Here is an 18817-nt window from a genome sequence, read left to right as displayed (position 1 = left end):
CAACGGGATGAAAATTGTAGAATCAGGAAGTCTAGGCTTCCATTATAGTTTCGTAAAACGATTGTGCGTGTAGTAGGCCAATCAAATCTAAAAACTTTCTACACCAAATCCGTTTTATCACCATTGTCATTAAAAATAGTTACCAGGAAATGACATTACCTCTTCGTAACGAGGAGTAGATATATTTACATTAAAAACATGCGCCGGGCATGAACAATCAAAGAAAATGTGTACCTGCACGTTTACTAGCAGGTATTAATTTACTTTGGCTAATGGTAGGTTGTCACAAATGAAAACATGTAACTGTAGCCTGTTATAAATTAATTTCACGTGAGATATTTACGTTGTTCTTGTTTGCCTATGCAACGAAGAAACTGGCGGAATAATGTCACAAAATAACATCAAAGGAAAAAGTGCTCAACTCTCTAATTACATATAATCGTCAATTCTTTTAGCTAATAATTTGATTTCCCTACCTTGGTGCATTGCAGGTATATGATAAAACTAAAACAAAAGCAGATTTGGTTGTAATTAATTGAAACGTCAAGTCATGTCAATGAATGTTATTTATTCAATCCTTATTACTCACAGATTTTTTAATTCACCAAAAAACCTCACACATTTCGGTAGTTTTGGGCGGGCAGCAAGTTTTATGTTGGTTTACATTCAATACAGCTTTTACCCCCGAGCTCGAGATTATCAAATTCTCTTTTACCTCATTATATCCTTGAGAAACATGGTACCATCACAGTTTTGTTAATTATGCAACGTCAAAGTATATTTTACTATATTTTAATGTCTGATTGTCCATTAGCTATATCGATTGGTATTTAACAATGTACCTAATTAATTTAGTATAACGCAAATCCTATACCAGTAAACTTGATTTCTTTAAACTCCTTAGTATAGGAAAGTATAAATAACGATATTAGCAAAATAATTATCCACTCAGAAATTGTAGCAATTACATGAGGTACATATCCAGAGTCGTCAGGTGTCCACCATATTAAATCACCTACAACTAGCATATAACCAACAATTTGCCTAAATCTAAGACACTTACCTTCAAAATCTTTCTCGGAGGCATATCCAAATCCGATCAATATAAAAAATAGTATCACACAAGTAGCGCTTATGACAATTCTGGCAATTACAGTGTTCCTGGCGATTCCGCAGGAGTTCGGTTTTGTTTCCAAATTACGGAATGCGTATGATATACGGGCCTAGAAATTTGTTTAATTAAATCTCTCGTATTTTGTCATTGCCAGCGGCTCTTGTTTTTATTACACATTGAAGGCAAACGTTGTGTAATTGAAAATAACACAGAAGCGCGCTACGTACTGGAAAATTACCATGCGGTTGTAGGGGGTTTAAATGGAATTTGTGTCTTTGTTATTTTATTAAAGTTAATTAAACAGAAAACCTTCTTTTAATATTCGTCGAATGGAATGCAGTTTTCGAAATTTCATTTTTATTGTTTGTTGTAATTATGCAATTCAAGTTAGTGCCGCTTTTATTTAGGGGGTGAACCTACGGCTATGCTTTACGGTTACACTTAAACTGAGTTCGACACTTTTCCAAAAATATTAAGAAAGGAACGAGGGATATATTGTACCGAAGTGTTATCACTAATCAGTGAGCAAATTGGTATTTGTATCAACAGGAAAAGAACTAGTGATAGGATTTCTAAGTAATTTGGGTACGGGGGTCTGAGTTATCAGTTCATTTTGCCCCCAAATAGTTTGGAAATCCCTGGGAATTTAGATCAACGCTTTTTGTAACTTGATTAATTATTTAATTTAATATGGTTAGGATTTCTCGACATATTTCGGTCAAGAATTGGCCCTTACCTCCCCCAGCACAAATCACCATCGAATGACACAAAACATAACATTAAGTTTAAATTCCCATCTTAGAGTTGGCAGCCCTACAATTTCAGCCGAAAGTAAAACATTTCACGTCCAAACCGAAAAGTTGAAAGTTTCCTTTCACTTTCAAGAAAATCACCCATTCCCAGCATGTAAAACGCGCTTTACATAAATATATGTGTAAATGAAATGAAATGTACAGTTTGAAATATTAAATTACTGTATTTCTACATTAAGAAACCGGAGCTATATTTTTAACCGCATCACTTGTAAACCCCCGTGATCTGGATGCATTGTTGTTATACGGACTAACGACCAAACCAAAAGGTGGAGAATTCATGCCATTGATTAAGACCCACTGTTCTATTTGAAGATCATCATGGACCGTTGATGCCATATATATCGTTGCATCACCGCCGGATAATTTGTCTCGCAAGCAGAAAATGCGCTGGCGTAATTGGATTATAGTCATTTGGATTGGAGTTAACAGGTAACCTCGGAGGTAACAGCTTTTCTTATCAATTAGGCCCGGTTGTACAATGTCCGATTAAACTTCAGTTTGGTTTAACCGACAGATTTGAGAAATACGATTGGCCAGCTTGTGAAATATTAGCCAATCAAATCCTTTAACCCACAATTCAACTATAAACTGAAGTTTAAACTGACATTATACAACCGGGCCTTAATGTTCCTGATTTAAATTCTTTTTAAATTCTCACTCTGCAGTGTATTTGATATTCTTACGCCATCTAGGTATTTCTTTGTAATTTTACCGTAGTTCTTTGTTTCGCCATTAGAGACTTCTTATTACAATAGTTCTTTGCTTCGCCGCCCAAGGTCGTGCAGATGTTATCCATGGTACTTCTAATTCTATCACTTCTTAAGTTCTATCTTGCACACGAGTAGTATTTCTCGGGCAGTGAAGATTCTGCCGTCATATTAGTTACCTACATGCAAATTATTTTTCTTCGTTACTGATTTCGTGTGTACCTGTAGAAGGACTTATTGGGTTTTGGCTGTCTCCATATACAGGGTAGCCCACTGAAAACAGTCAATGCCAATTTTGCCAACTTAACGACAGTTTTGCCAGAAACACTCGAACACGTCAATTTTAGTTTTGAGGGGGACAACTAAATTAAGTAATACTACTTACATAACTTTAACCCTGAGAAGGTGGTGAATTCTACCCCAAAAATTTTAAATAGGAAGGGGTAGTAGATGTTAGATAGGTCGAATGGAATGTTCATTATGTTTTCAGAACTGTTTTTATTTTTCAAATCCGATCAGTAGTTCCAGAGAAAACTCGATTTAAATGGATTTGCAGAGCCGTTTTAAATGTTTATTAAGTAGGCGTTGAAGTTGAAATAATTGAGAGCTTATGTCAGAAAAGAACATCTGACATAAGTGTCCCTACTAAGTGCACCAGCAAGGAAGTGAAGGCAGAATCGCCATTTAAAAAAAAACGAAACAATCTCCACCCTTTGCGCTATAATGTAAACCGTCATTGTTTTTCAATTTACCACAAAATTAAAGAAGTTAATTTAACACACTCACAAATTCGCTTCATTGCTTGTGCACTTATTGCACTTATGTCACATTTTTTCTGAATTGTACGAGCAATCCGTGGTCGAGTCAAAATGTTGCTTTTGGTTAGTTAATCGATTCTTATTGAATATTAATTACGGTTTAATATCCGATTGCTGACGTGTTCTCTGTTCAGGGTTTAATGTGGAATTCACATGGTACCAATTTCCTGGAAGGGTTTTGCTCTGAATTGCTCCTGACAAAAAAAGTATATTGTAGCACACACTTGAAATGGAAAAGAGGAGTATCACCTCACTAATCGCTCAGAAAGTTAGAAGAGAATGTAATTGGCTACAATGAAACTCCAACCACATAATAAGGGGAGTAAGTACGATGCAGTGTCACAGTCATAATCCAGCCACAATTGCTACTTCAAGAAACTTGGAGTGGAAATCCAGGATGGGAGGATCAGACAGAAAAGGAATTTCGTCTGTGGTCATTGTCTCTATCTTGAAGGAAGTATTCATACCAACCTTCAACTTCCTGTTTTTTCTGACGCTTCTAAAGATGCGTATGCTGCTGATGCTGTGTTCTTAAGGAATGAAAATATCACTTCTCGACTGATTCTTCAGTTGCACTCGCTTGGATACAAATAGATGGGGATTGGTGAGTGATTGATTAAAATCGGAAATCAGAAATACTTAAGTCAACTGGATGTCCATGAACCTAGCAGAACAAGGTCAGCAGAACACAATCAAACATATTGCGTAATTAGGCGCTAATTAATTAATTAATTAATTCCCGAATTAAATGCTCCTTTTTTTTTAAAATTATTACATGTTTTGCCAGGTTCATATGAACTCAGCAGAACACTACCTCAAAAAACCAAAAAAAGGAAAAGTGAACCAACTATAATTAGGTGCTAATTAAGTGCCCTATCCCCGAATTAGATGCTCCTTTTTTTAAAAAATTCTTACATGTTCTGCCAGGTGCATATGAACTCATCAGAGCACTACCTCAAAAAACCAAGAAAATGAAAAGTGAACTAACCATAATTAGGTGCTAATTAAGTGCCCTATCCCCGAATTAAATGCTCCTTTTTTTTTAAATTATCACATGTTCTGCCGGGTTCATAATTAAAAAAAAGAAGCATTTAATTCGGGAATAGGGCACTTAATTAGCACCTAATTATGCAATATGTGTGATTATGTTCTGCTGACCTTGATCTGTTAGGTTAATGAACATGTCAACTTGACGGGAGCATTGGAGGCATATCACCGGTAATCTGATTCCAGCGGACTTGCCTTCAAGAGAATGCAACCCTCATCAATTTATTCAGATGCAGATGGTGGGAGGATCCTGAGTGGTTGTACCAACCATTTAATGGTTGGCCAGTCTCCTGTTTCCAGTTATAACGAAGAAGAAATTGAAGAGAAAAAATTAGTATGGGATAAGCTCAGGAAGCCAAACGATGGTAGAATCGTCACTTTATCAGAGGACTTTTGCGATCTTACGATCTGTAAAACAAGACACGGTGTAACAGAACGGAACGATTGAATGTAAAGCGTGCCCTCCAAGAACTCATTCGCGTGGAAACCCGACTTTGGTGTAAAGAAGACAAGAATTTCATCTCCCCTATCTTGTTACCAAAAAGTCACCTACTTCTGTCACAGCTCTAATTCACGACTTTCACCTGTATCAAAGACACGATTTTTGAAAATAAAACATTTGTAAAATCCCTACACTATGTACTACCTACAATATTTCTATATTATATATTATATTATATTATCCGGCGACAAACGGGCTAAGCAATTATTATTCCAAAGGATATCCTTGGCTATCCAACATGGAAATAGCGCATGTATCCTGGGCACTATCCCAACTGAAAAACAGTTCGACGAAATTTATTTGTTATAGTTAAATATTGTTTCCTTTGTTACACAATTTTAACAATTTCGTTAAAAAAAAATATTTCTCCTAAACATTTTTTTCAATCTATCCTACGAAGGTGGCCATTTTGGAAATCGAAATTACAAAAATGTTAGGACAAATGTTGTAGGGATTTTATAAATGCTTTACTTTCAAAAATCTATGGGGTGGTTATCAAAAAATGTTTTTTTGAAATTTTTGATCGATCGCCATTTTGTTATTCGAGAAAATAAAAAATAATTGCGAATACAAACGTTTTAGAGAGCTGAAATATTTTTCAATAATCCTTAAAATAAGGGAGTTATGACGATTTCTCGAAAAACAAAAGAACGCCAATAACTTCGAACCGGTGCACTAAATCAAAAATTGGAATTAAGGACAGTTGTTTGTTTTAATGAGTTATAACTACCGTTTTCGGGTGTAACGACTTAGTATTAACACCCTGTATAGCACTGTTGCATGCACTCCTAAATAAATGCTGTATAACAGTTAAATTTTTGTGATTTTCACAATTACGAATTCGTTTATAACTCTTATAAGTTATGGTTCTTTTGTGATGAAATTTCTGAAGCAATAGAAACTCGTGCTCAACTGCTAAGGCTAATTACTTTAACGTATATAGCATTCGGCCGAACATACTTTTATGTGCCCATTCGAATTCACTTAATGGTTTCGTAAATAAAACCGAAAGCCGTACCCGAACCGTTTGTGTTCTGAACCGAAACCGTAATTCTTTCTTTCTTTTCTTTATAACGGGCGATCAAAAAAGGATTGACGTCGAGTCGCCTTTGGAAGTTAAAGTTAAATATGATTTTCCATGTAAACAAAAATTCCAAAGGTGACTCGACAGCAACTCTTTTTTGATAGCATTCCCAATCGGTTCGAAACCTAGTTTGAAACCGAAAACGCCGTTATGAACCGGTAAAAAACCGCAACCTTACGCAAATATTTTTACAACCGGAACCAGAATCGGAACCGATTACAGGTAGATCCTCAGCAACCTAGATCGCTTGTTCGTTACAAAACAAGTATCTGCGTATAGGTCCGTTTTAGACACTAATTTAACATACTTATGTTTCTTAGTCTGTTCTCGTTTATTGTAATGTTCGAATGATTAACAAACTGCAAAGGCTAATAAATCAGAAATAAGCCATAAAAGTTTCACCGACATTAAAAGTATGCGTCTCATATAGGGTTGATGGTTAAAAAATTACGTAATCAACCCAAATTATGCTCTGTTGGTCAGAGAAACAAATTTATTCCTCAGAACTCCGACGAAACTAATATATTGAGGGGTTATTTATTCTCCTACCCCAACCGGTGGATTTATTACTTATCCTTTTGCAACTGAAATCCGAATTCAGTTAATGAGAAATTAATTGCCCCACAGAAAAAAAATTAATTATTCCGTCGGAAAACACCGTAGGTACCTATTTAATCTCACTCTTCATCCCCAGTAATTTCGCAAATAAGAAATCTTCGTCATATCCGACTGTAAATTACCGACTTATAAATATTCATACTCTCTCCGAATTAGCATTTCAAAGTTTACTTCTCTTATTTTGACCGTCTCTCCATTAACTCATTTATTTGCGTTCACAGAGGCGGCCCAAAATTAATACATCTCGCGGCATTCGCTTTTATGGGACGCAGTTAGGTAATGAGCAAATTTTGATTAGAGACTTACTGTAGGTAGCTTTCGCATTATTAAAATTGCCTCTTTAAATTTGTAATAAAATGCTACCCAAAAGTGAGTTGTTTTATAAGGGACGCATTGCCCTTTAACTGTTTTCATTTACGACGTTCGATTTTAATTTCATGCTTAAACATTTGCATATCCAGCTTTACAAACGGCTCCATCTCCCCATATTAAAGACAGAAGTTTTATTCATCACATTACCAATTTTAATTGCGGTGGGAATAAAAAAAAATAACTGGGATTTTGTCTGCATAGGGGATTCAAAATCTCATGAAAACGTTTCTGCGTTGGTTTTTCATATTTTTTGAAAAAGGTACGGGTATGACCACCTGGTATAATTATAATGTGACGTTTTTCAAGCATTCGAATCTTTTTAAAAATGACTTTAATAGAAAACGAACAGATTAAAAAATTCTCATAATGTCACCGCTTCACCATTGAGTAATTAAATTCATTCAACGGCTTCACCACATTGTCAACTCACTTGATCCTTACATTACCCCCTCCTTAGAACCTGTATCGTCCCGAAACTCCAAGATATTGAGCCGAGAATCATGAAGGAAACGACAGGTTGCAGCTTTAGAACAATATATTCATTCTTGGGGAGTTGTCTTTATCAAGACACAAATGGCGCGCGAGGATCTAATTAAAATGTGAGGAGGTCAAGACAGTGTAGGAATCTCCAACCAATTTTTCTATTAATATTTACTGTTAATGTGGTTGATGGGCTCGAAGTACGAAAAACAGATAAAAATTTGTTCTACAGAATCCACAAAAATTATCCTTAATAAAAATACTTCTGGTTGGATAGTGCGTTGTCTACTTTATGTGCAAAAGAGGCTTTAGCATCTCCTAACAGTGGAATCATTCGACTATGCATGCTGAGGGACGCAATGCAACCTAAATAAGTAGCTACAGTGACAACAAACGGCTGAAAAAGTGCAAAACACATATTGTTCAGCAATCGGAATGGGGTGCAACATTAAAAGCGAGAAACAGGGCTGACATAAACGTGATTGAAATTACTTGATAAATTGTATACAATACTCCTCCACCAAGCACCAATACAGCGCCGAAAAAGTGTATCCCTCGCATATTCATTTTTTGGAAATTGGCAACAATACTCATCCCCAGGCATCCAATGCTCGCTAACCACATAGACGTCCTATTTAATTTGGAGCAATCGGTGTCGTGCAACTCACTTACTAACTCTACTTGTCGATATCGCAGGTACATGTTGAGAAGCACTGAAACCAAACATATCACTATATGATGATATACAGACAGTGTGTCCACGATATAAGAATGAGCAGTATGGGCAAATCGGAAACCATAAGAGATACACAGTCTCTTAACTAGATAAAAGTTGCATATTTTATGGCTTAGTAAAGTGATGTTTTAAAAATTCGGAAATTCCGATCAGTTCCGAAAATGTTAGAAAAACACCCCAATTAACCATATACGTTTTTGTTTTTGTCTGACCCTGTCATATATCAAAAAACAAATAATACTTTTTCATAGGAACTTTTTAAGCTCTCCGGGATGATGCCCACTGCGACGTTTCGTCTTTGAGAAACCATCATAAACTTCATATTTTTACATAGACTCGAAAAAAGTGCATAATTATACTTGAGTTGCATTTTTTAATATGGATGCAACGATGTATGACAAAATATCATTCTTTATTATGCCATTTAAAGAAACAATCAGTTAATTATTTTGCATTTTGTCAACGCCTACTAGACCAAAATGTTAAAAATCTAATAACAAACTTTTTTTTTGATTTGAATAAAATAAACAATGTTTACATTGGCACATTCTCAGTGTCTATTCCCCCACAAGAGATTTTTGGACCAGTTTGAAATGCCTTTAGAATTGTATCTTCGCAGAGCTGACAGGATTTGTTCGTACTCGAAATATTCATACCGGGATAAATCGCGCGTAGGTATTTCAATCCCCAGACATTACTTTTCCTGGAAAAGTTCACACTCACATAATAGCAACTGAATTGTTCGTATGCGGGTATCTTGCTAGGACTTTAACAATTTCCGTACCTTTCAAAAAACTGTTCAGACATTTTACAGTATCTCAAAAGTATAGAATGCCGATTTGTAAATATGAAAAAATGATTCAAATAATAGTAATTTATTATAGAAAATGATAGAGGGTTTTAACCATCGAGTGAACTTACACAGAAGTCATAGAAATCACATAAAACCTCTGAAAATTCGTTTTCGGGGAAACAATATTGTATTCTGTTCTGAACTTTATTTTATAGCGTGCTCCGCGTCCCATCTCTAATAAGAATGACAGATGTCATTATATATTTCAGCACTACGGGCCTTATAGACCCATGGCTTAATCCTTTCTACCTTATTACATTATATTTTTGACTTTACCCTAATATTCACATTTGTTTAAACCTTATCCACTACTTTATCCACAAATATCATTAGAATGGACAATGATTTGTTTCATTTTATCTACCCTTGCCGTCTCCTGGATGGATCTCATCGCCTCTTCACTTGCACAGGAGTCGATTATTTTGGCACATTTTGTGTGAACTGAACGCGAGACGGAAATTAATGAGTGACAACGGGACAAACTTCATGGGTGCTCCGCAGGAACTCAAGATAACACTTCCTGAGTTGGATAAGGGCAAGATCTTACGTACTGTGGCTATAAACAGAACTGAATGGTCATTTATCCCTTCAGCCAGTCCCCACATGGATGGAACCCGGTATATTAATTTTATATGATCATGTTTTTAATAAACATTGGTTTACATTTAAATTGGTCTTAAGAGTCGACGTGATTGCCTAAGGTTACCAGAAAATTTCCTTTTACGCTGCAATGGCGGCTGTCGGTTTTGTATGCTATAATTAAGAGTATAGGAATCTGAAAAACAGAAAAGTTTTCTACGTGGACCTAATGGTGGCCGAGACATTTATGTCCATGAACTTGGCAGGCCTACTATAGCAGACCATGGTTCTGCTTACTCATATCGTTAGTGTTCCGTTAGTGCACGTTAGTGCCGCTGAGGAAATTGTTAGTGCACAAAAGGGAACTTACTATTTTAAAAAAATATTTGTGGGCCTGCTAACTTCATGCCAACAGACCCATTTAAGAAAATCGATGCAATCTTTACACTAGTTAAACTAGCAGCGTTAGTGCTCGTTAGTGCCACCAATATAAACGTTAGTGCTCAAAGTGTAACAGCTCAAAACGTTGTAAAAAGGGGTCTGCTAACTTCATGCAGCAGACCCACATTTGTCAAATTGGCCCTGTCCTAATGCGAATTTGAAGCAGCTCGTTAGTGCTCGTTCGTGCTTCACATGCGAACGTTAGTGCTGCAAGGAATCCGCACGAAAAAGGTACCAAACCACCTCAAAATTAAACGTGGCTTATTGGGACCTGCCAACTTCATACCGGTATACCAACGAAATCCGTTTGGTTTTCTACTTTAATCGATCAATCAGTATTAGTGATCGTTAGTGTCGCAAAAAAAGCGTTAGTGCAACAGCTCAAGATGTGAAAATATGAGTTTGCTTTGTGAAAAACTAACGAGTAAATTAGTGATGTCTTTATTAGCTCTGGTTTCTATTTCTATTTTCATATTTTGCATTTTATAATATGCGGTTCAAACCTTTGGTATGATTTGGGTTGTTGGTCTACCGGCGTGAAGTTGGCAGGTCCCAATAAGGCACGTTTCATTTTGAGGTGGTTTGGTACCTTTTTGATGCGGATCCCTTGCAGCACTAACGTTCGAATGTGAAGCACTAACGAGCCGCTTCAAATTCGCATTAGGACAGGGCCAATTTGACAAATGTGCGTCTGCTGCATGAAATTAGCAGACCCCTTTTTACAACGTTTTGAGCTGGCACACTTTGAGCACTAACGTTTATATTGACGGCACTAACGAGCACTAATACTTACCGGTCGATTAAAGTAGAAAATCAAACGGATTTCGTTCGTTGGTCCACTGGCGTAAAGTTGGCAGGTCCCAATAAGTCAAGTTTAATTTTGAGGTGGTTTGGTACCTTTTTGACGCGGATCCCTTGCAGCACTAACGTTCGCATGTAAAGCACTAACGAGCACTAACGAGCCGCTTCGAATTCGCATTAGGACAGAGCCAATTTGACAAATGTGGGTCTGCTGCATGAAGTTAGCAAACCCCTTTTTACAACGTTTTGAGCTGTTACACTTTGAGCACTAACGTTTATATTGGCGGCACTAACGAGCACTAACGCTGCTAGTTTAACTAGTGTAAAGATTGAATCGATTTTCTCAGATGGGTCTGCTGGCTTGAAGTTAGCAGGCCCACAAATATTTTTTAAAAATAGTAGTTTCCTTTTGTGCACTAACGATTTCTTCAGCGGCACTAACGTGCACTAACGGAACACTAACAATATGAGTAAGCAGAACCATGGTCTGCTGTAGTAGGCCTGCCAAGTTCATGGACATGAGATATTTTACTTCATAATTGGTAATTTAATTTTTGAAGTTTCCCCACAGATTAGTATGCAAAATCGTTTATAAAGAAAAGTATCCTAGATGCGAAAGTGATCATTTAGGAACTTAAAATGAGTAATGAACATTTTTATTATCCTTGTGGTAAGTAATTACACCAAACCTTAAAATATTTGTTGTAAAAACAAACAACTTCTTCTTAATTTAATTTTTTCATTATTGACAACCCCAGTGATTGAACCGATTGAGATAACCGTATATAAAAATGAATACAATAAAATTAATTGAACCTTGATTCAAAATTAACAATTAAAAGTCAATTTTTTCTAACAAAGGGCCCGTTACAAACATTGTTCAATACTTTTGAGACACTCTGTAAATGCAATCCTGATGCTTTAAAACAGATAAAGGAAACAATTTACAGAACTCGCTATTGCGAATTCTGTGCAAAATAATTACTTATGTGGGTGCGTAAATGACCGCTACTTGCAATGTTCAGGGAGTAAAGCATCCAAGGATCAACCCTGGGAGCGAAATGTTCGGGTGAAAACTATCCAAGAGTCGTTCTTTAAAAGTAATATTATTTAACATGTAAAAGTGGTAATAAAGCTGTTTAACTTATAGCGTTTTCGATTGGCAAAACTCGTGCTGCACGAGTGCAATTTTTACGTTCTATTGGTAATTTTAGGGCAATTTTCTGTGTTCCATTGGCAAATGTGATGCAACAATTACGCACTAAATGCAAATTTTGACGCACGAGGTCGGAGAGCTCGTGGAGCAAATTTTCAAAATAAAAGTGCGCCAATTTGAATTTGTTTCTTGCGTTGGAGAGTTTTTTGTTGTCATCTAGCGATAGCGAAGATGATGAACTAGCCATATAACTTCTACTTTACAAAAAGTTGCATTTACTCTATAAAGTGAACGCCAAAAATTGGTTCTTTATAGGAATTTCAAATTTATATTCCTCATTGTTTATCATAAATAATAGTGAAATCGTTTCAGTCATTTTTTAGAATACAGATTTGTCGATTACCTAAATCATTGTATAAATACAAATCTAAAATGAGGTTATGGACAAATGACAGCAAATATTTACGAATATTTATGTTCCATTGAGAGTAATTTTCACATGGATTTCTTCAGTTTCTCGTGCAACACTCGTGCAGTACGAGTTTTGCCAATCGAAAACGCTATTAGTGTATACTTAGTAATGTATCGTATAATTGAAACAAAATTTCAGTTTATCACATGTGAGGAAGTTGTTGAAGAGCAACAGGATGAATAATAATTTATTTCCCCCTGCTACCTAAACGGTTTTTAGAATTTTCCAATACCTTTTGTATTAAAACATAAGATCCTCAAATTAAATAATTGATTTTGGCACAGAGAAACTTACCCTTATATACGGCTAAGGACGAGGATGAACTCTTTACTTATAAGTAGACCTCCCGAACACGCACAGATACTTACTTATAAGCGTTCCTAAATTAATAAGTTGGCTAAATATACAGCTTTCAGGTGAGTACGTTCCGGTATCGCTTACGTACGGAAAAATTTTGTATGCATGTTTCTTTCCTACGGATATGCTATACCTGTAAAGAAAGAAATTCGTTACAATATGGCATCAACTGGCGAACTTTTTTTTCTATTGATGTACTGACTTTTAAACAAGTCAACGGAAAGTTGTAGGTTAATTACTGCAGCATTAGGTACATTTTATCAAAGCTCAAATAAATGCCTTTCCATTTTGTGCTCGTTAAAAGTTTTACGTAAAAAGATATCGTAACAAAGTTTGCTTAATTAATGTATTGTACCTTTTGCTTTCGATTCATAAACCAACATTAAAAGAGTGATTTATTAAATTTTAAGTTGGTTAATTATTATTTTCAAGTCATTATTTTAGAAAATATCAAGTAAATGTGTTAATTTTTACAAAAATTCGTATGTATACCTACTGCAGTTTGTTTCAAATTAAGCCGGCACTATTGCTAACTTTCCTAGTTGTAGAGTTGAGCAAAATTGTGCATTTTTAGTGCACTTTCACTTTAAAAAAATAAAACTTGCACTTTTTCGCTTTTGATCTCTGTCTGTCTGTCTGAGTCACAAAGACTCCGGAACTACACCGCTTACAGACTTGGTATTGGTGTCATTCGATCAGAAATTAAAAATTATTTCATCTTTGTATTTTCTTTAAGGGATGAAATGTCCATAAGGGCTATTAAAATCGAAAAAACAAATTTGAAAGTGCACTCTTCGCGTCTTACTCACAAGCGGCTTAAGGAATTTTTTTCTACTGAATCCGAATATGTAATTTAAAAAACAAAACAACATCGCATTTTTCGAATAACAACAAACCTTTCTTTTTGTTTTTAAGAAAAGCTCCTAGCATCAAAACTAAGTGAGTTACGCTCAAAATAAAGTTGGTCCTTTTTTTTGGAAAAAAAATTGAGGAGATCACCCCCTAATTAGCACCCCAATTGTAATTAAGCGTTACCGCTTTACAGTTTACTTTATTTATGTATTGTTTATATGATCTGTAAGTTTGACCGGTGCAAAGTGCTTATTTTTGAAAAAAAATGTAGTTTTGAAGTAAAAAAAATTTTGAAATTTTGAAAAATTGTCTTTTTTTTCCAAAATAACTATTAGTGTATTAGTTTAGTTTACTACAGTAGGCAATTTTTCAAAATTTCAAATTTTTTTTTTACTTCAAAACTACATTTTTTCAAAAATAAGCACTTTGCACCGGTCAAACTTACAGATCATACAAACAATACATAAATAAAGTAAACTGTAAAGCGGTAACGCTTAATTACAATTGGGGTGCTAATTAGGGGGTGATTTCCTCAATTTTTTTTTCCAAAAAAAAAGGACCAACTTTATTTTGAGCGTAACTCACTTAGTTTTGATCCTAGGAACTTTTCTTAAAAACAAAAAGAAAGGTTTTTTCAAACAGTTTAAAAAAGTATTCATAACTTTTCCCCGAAAAGTGCTTCATTTTTTGGTTAGTTCACGTTGAAGTACTCGATTTGGAATTTGACGAATGAGAACCTACTTTTCATGAGCTACAACTTTGCTTCTACTGGGTCTACAGACTTCATATAGACCAATTTATTTGTCTGTTTATAAGCTATATTTTTGCTAAGAATACTTTTTTCGATACAATACTTACTTTTAGAGTTATTTGCGAAAAACCGTCTGAAAACGTAGTTTTTTGTTGAAAAATGAACATTTTCACTCGCAATTAACTCGAATACTATTGACTTAGTGAAAAAACTCTATAGAACAAAAGTTGCTTAGAATTACTCAATTTATCAATTTCCGGACTTATTTTGAACGTATCTTTTTCCCCCCCCGAGAAGGGGTGGCATTCACCCCCCAAGTAAAAGCAACCCTGGGCTCAAGTTCACCTTTGAAGTAGAGGGTAAGAAGAACCTAAATCCAAATTTTCATGCGATTCGCTGGAGACGCGGAAAATTACACAGTATCGCCGTATTCCACGTTCATTTACTGGCCTAATATACTTACAGGGTGATTCAAATTCGAAGTAGTCTAGAAAAAGCGCTGAATCAACATAAATTTATTTCTTTCTCAAAGAAACTAAATCCGCAGCGTAAGATTCGAAACCTTATATGACCTCTTTTTATCTTGTAAAACGAAACAATTTTTTGTAAACGTGGCTTCGAATGTGATAAAGATCAGTGAATTCCATCCGCCAAAACTTGAACCTGATATAATAAATATTTGTTTGGTAGAATATGAATGAAACCTTTACCGTTTGTAACTTTACCCTTCCGTATATTTGAATGGAAGAAAATAAAAAGTCACGTAAAAATGTCCACTCTTTGCACTCTTAGGGAGTATCACGTTTTTGTTATCTCTCCTCTAATAAATACTCACAAAATGCTTAAATACCTTATTAAAACAAACCATGGAAAAACTATTATATATTTATAGAGCGATGTCATAGACGCCATGTCATTTTTCATTCGTCTGAACTTATCTGCATGCCTAACTTCATAACATTTAAAAAACAGTGTCAATTTTATATAAAATCATACAAAATCGATATTGCCAACAAACATCTCTTACATTTTATATTTTACAGTAAGCGTACGATCGTTTCTTTCCCGCAGTGAACTTCTCTTTCGACATAAACCAGCAACGTATTATTAATTTAACTTGTTGAAAGTATGGCGGCACTATCTCAGGTTGTAGTACAACAAATCTTAGAAACACTGCGGTTATACGGCTATTCGGTACGAATTTTGATTTAATAATACGCGATTTATTAAACCTTTCGCTTTCACAATATGGAAATTTGCACCAACGGTTCCATTTAAAATCAATATGCGATCGAAAAATTTAGGACTCGACTCGAACATTTTAGTCCGAATGCCGCTCTTCCACCAGATTTTCACTTAAATACCTCGCCGAATCCCAAATTCGAATCGGACCCAACCAAACAAGGAGTTAACGCGGTTTTTTTTATACGCGCTCAAGTGTAGCAGAGATTACTCCAGTCATGCTCCGTAGCGACGCTTTTCAGAGCCGACCACACTGTGACGTTTCGGCTCTTATCCGTGTAAATATTTGTTCTTTAGCTCAAGACGACTTATTTCTCGAATATTCTGTGTCTTTTCTTTATGAAGTGGTACACGTATACAATTTTCTATACCAGTAAATTTGTAAATTTAATTAAATAAATTTTAAAGCTCAAAACGATCACCTGTTACACCAGGGTTCGACGCATACAAAAAACGCCGGTAGAGTTATAGAAAAAAGACTTCTTGGTCCCGGTTCTTGCTCCGAAAGTATTGTTTGGTGTTATCCGTGGTGTTAAAGTATAAAAAAGTGCGAGGATTACTAACGGTGGGGTGCAAATCAAATCAGCCAAGTGAAGTGAAGTGAAGTCGAAGCATTCCTAAGGGAATTTTGGGAATCCCTAAAAATGTTTTTAAGAATTGTTGAAGGGAGATTTTAAGTATTTATCAAAAGTCAAGCCAAACGTTACTTGAGGATTTTCGACATTTGAATATGATCTTTGGCAAAATTCATAGGAAAGCTTCTAAGATTTGTAACGATATTTTAGATCTTAATCAACTCTTGCTGATTATATTAACAATTCCACTACGCGACCCATAAAACAAAGTACCATCTTGACTATTTTTTGTTTTTCTTCTTTATCTTTTTTTCAATGAATGTTTGCTACCCAAAAGTGCCAATTTAGATATAGGAATGTATTCTTATTTCCCAATGGATAATCAGTCGATGAAGAGGAAGGAAGGGGTCTCGATTAAAAAAATAACCTTTCGAATTTTGGGAGCTGAGAAATTTAACATGATTTTCTGAGTACTTTAGACAAAATCATTTGTTATACAGGGTGCCCCAGATAAGTAATTACTTGGAGATTGTAACGGGAATCCGCTACGGATTTAAATTTTTTCGATTGCGTCATGAATCATGATCAATTAACTTATCATATGTGCGAATTCGTACGAATAGTAACCGCGAATCGGTGTCTTTGTGAAAGATAGGCGTAGTTGAATAAAGCGTCGGCTGTGCGATAATACAAGCGAATTGTCAAAATTGTGTCGGTTCCGGTTGCATAAAGCGAGGCAACGTAAAAAGATGAGAATGATGGCTTGTGATTGGTAGAAAAGGGACGCTAGGCCTAAATGTTGCGTTGGTTCCGTTTTAAGCTTGGTCGGCAATATAGCCAAGGGAAAGGGAGAGAGACGAACAGCAACCGCCTTGGAATACAAGTCTTTTTTCACAATCGTTACGCAATAACGGCCCCACTCCCAGAGAGTTAGCACCATTTTCGTATAAAAAGTGTGGGTCAGACAGGTAGATACTCTCCAAGGTAATGTTTAATAACGAAAAGTCAAAAAAATTTCACCGGCAAGTAGGAGAATGAACTTCATGGTATCATTAGAATTACGTAAAAAATGTAACGTTTTTAGAAAAACTGAAATCAGATTTCTCACGAGAGGAGAATAAGTCATTTAAATTTATGATTCTTGATAACTGTTTTCTACATTGCTTACTGATTTACTGCGTTTTTAAATAAGTTATTTAACGTTGCACGAACTGGGGTACATTTAAATATCATCAACCATTTTTGGACCCAATATAAGTATTACAGACTAACGTAGCATATGTCAGTTTCCCACACGAACAAAATAGCGAAAGCGTATCTATGTCCTCGTTACGTTAAATTCTGACGTGTACCTATAAATTATCGCTTTGTACTTACTCCCTAGTATCCATGCAAGATTAAACGATCTTCGGGATACGTTCTTCGTTACCACCCTTTCACTCGCTAAATTATGTAGAATAAAAACTTACACCCCGTTATGATAATCAAATGTTAAAGTAACTTGTCCCTTTAATTAAGATTTAAAGCCCACTAACAAAATGCGGCGAAGAAGATAAATTTGGATTATAAAACACGTTTGAATTTTAATTATTCCCAAACTTCAGCACGCGGCTCATGGACCAATTAAATCTTTCTCTCGAAATTGTCATTATATAATTATAGATACATGTTTGCGTAAAGAGATCCTAACAAAAGTGGGGACCCTTCGTTTGAATTAAATATCTATTTATTAAGGCGAAGCTACTGATCACCCGTGATTAAAGCAATGGCATTCGCAGCTTTGCAGAAGTAATAAAGTAGAAAGGCAATTATTTTCAGCGTACGACGAAGGAATTTAGCAAGATTAATAACTGAATAGGAACGGCAGCATTTGGTGCCCAATAAATTTTAATAGCAAAACTTCGGTATCAACGAAAATATTATATTAGATTTTGCTTCGAGCGACTTAAAAGTTTTTGCAATAAGAATTGCGACTATGAATGAGATGAGTAAAACGAAAACACACTTACGTTATAATTAAAGTGAACAAAAACCAAAGGCACATTAAGGAAGGCCAGTGATGAAGCCTAAATTGAAACTTATCCGAAATTCCTAGGCACACTTTTTTGAGCACACTGGTTTGTAGGGCACCTCTAATCTTCTCAGTGTCGGTAATTTGCAAAAATGCACTTCTCATGGCACTCAAAGAAACAGTTGTTGTCATTGTTACCGCGATGAGTATTTGCTGTATTGAAGTACAATATTTGAAATGTAACATCCAAACCAACTTTTCTAGTACCTTCATGATTGGTTACATCGATTAAATAGCATCGATTGAATAATTAAGGTTCGTGAGAATATAGGTCTATCGAGAGTATTCATAATGTCAGTAAATTACCAGGTACAGAGTACATCAAAATTCTCTCGCATGCTCTCGCTAACAAGAACGAGGTCAGTTAAAAAATT

General features: G+C 35.5%; 1 protein-coding gene across 1 annotated transcript; it reads right to left on the bottom strand.

Moving 5' to 3' along the window:
- Nucleotides 1-289: 289 nt before the first annotated feature.
- Nucleotides 290-18575, bottom strand: LOC116162973 (DNA damage-regulated autophagy modulator protein 2-like). The gene is made up of 5 exons (XM_031476775.1): nt 18382-18575; nt 12964-13085; nt 8050-8270; nt 1064-1223; nt 290-1015 (listed from the first exon to the last, which is right to left on the bottom strand). Exons 1-5 carry the CDS (start codon nt 18573-18575, stop codon nt 852-854), a joined length of 861 nt encoding a protein of 286 aa, XP_031332635.1. The 3' UTR covers nt 290-851.
- Nucleotides 18576-18817: the final 242 nt, after the last annotated feature.

Source organism: Photinus pyralis, unplaced genomic scaffold (assembly GCF_008802855.1).
Source record: "Photinus pyralis isolate 1611_PpyrPB1 unplaced genomic scaffold, Ppyr1.3 Ppyr1.4_LG2, whole genome shotgun sequence".
NCBI lineage: Eukaryota > Metazoa > Arthropoda > Insecta > Coleoptera > Lampyridae > Photinus > Photinus pyralis.
The sequence above is the reverse complement of the archived record's forward strand: the minus strand, read 5'-3'. Positions and strand labels throughout refer to the sequence as shown.

Excerpts from the sequence above, each read along its gene's own strand:
- LOC116162973 (XM_031476775.1), bottom strand. The coding sequence starts at position 18,575 with ATGACAACAACTGTTTCTTTGAGTGCCATGAGAAGTGCATTTTTGCAA. Across the intron at positions 13,086-18,381 it reads TTGTTCACTTTAATTATAAC|GTATAGCATATCCGTAGGAA; the intron begins GTAAGTGTGTTT and ends CTTTCTTTACAG. Across the intron at positions 1,016-1,063 it reads CTCCGAGAAAGATTTTGAAG|GTGATTTAATATGGTGGACA; the intron begins GTAAGTGTCTTA and ends TGCTAGTTGTAG.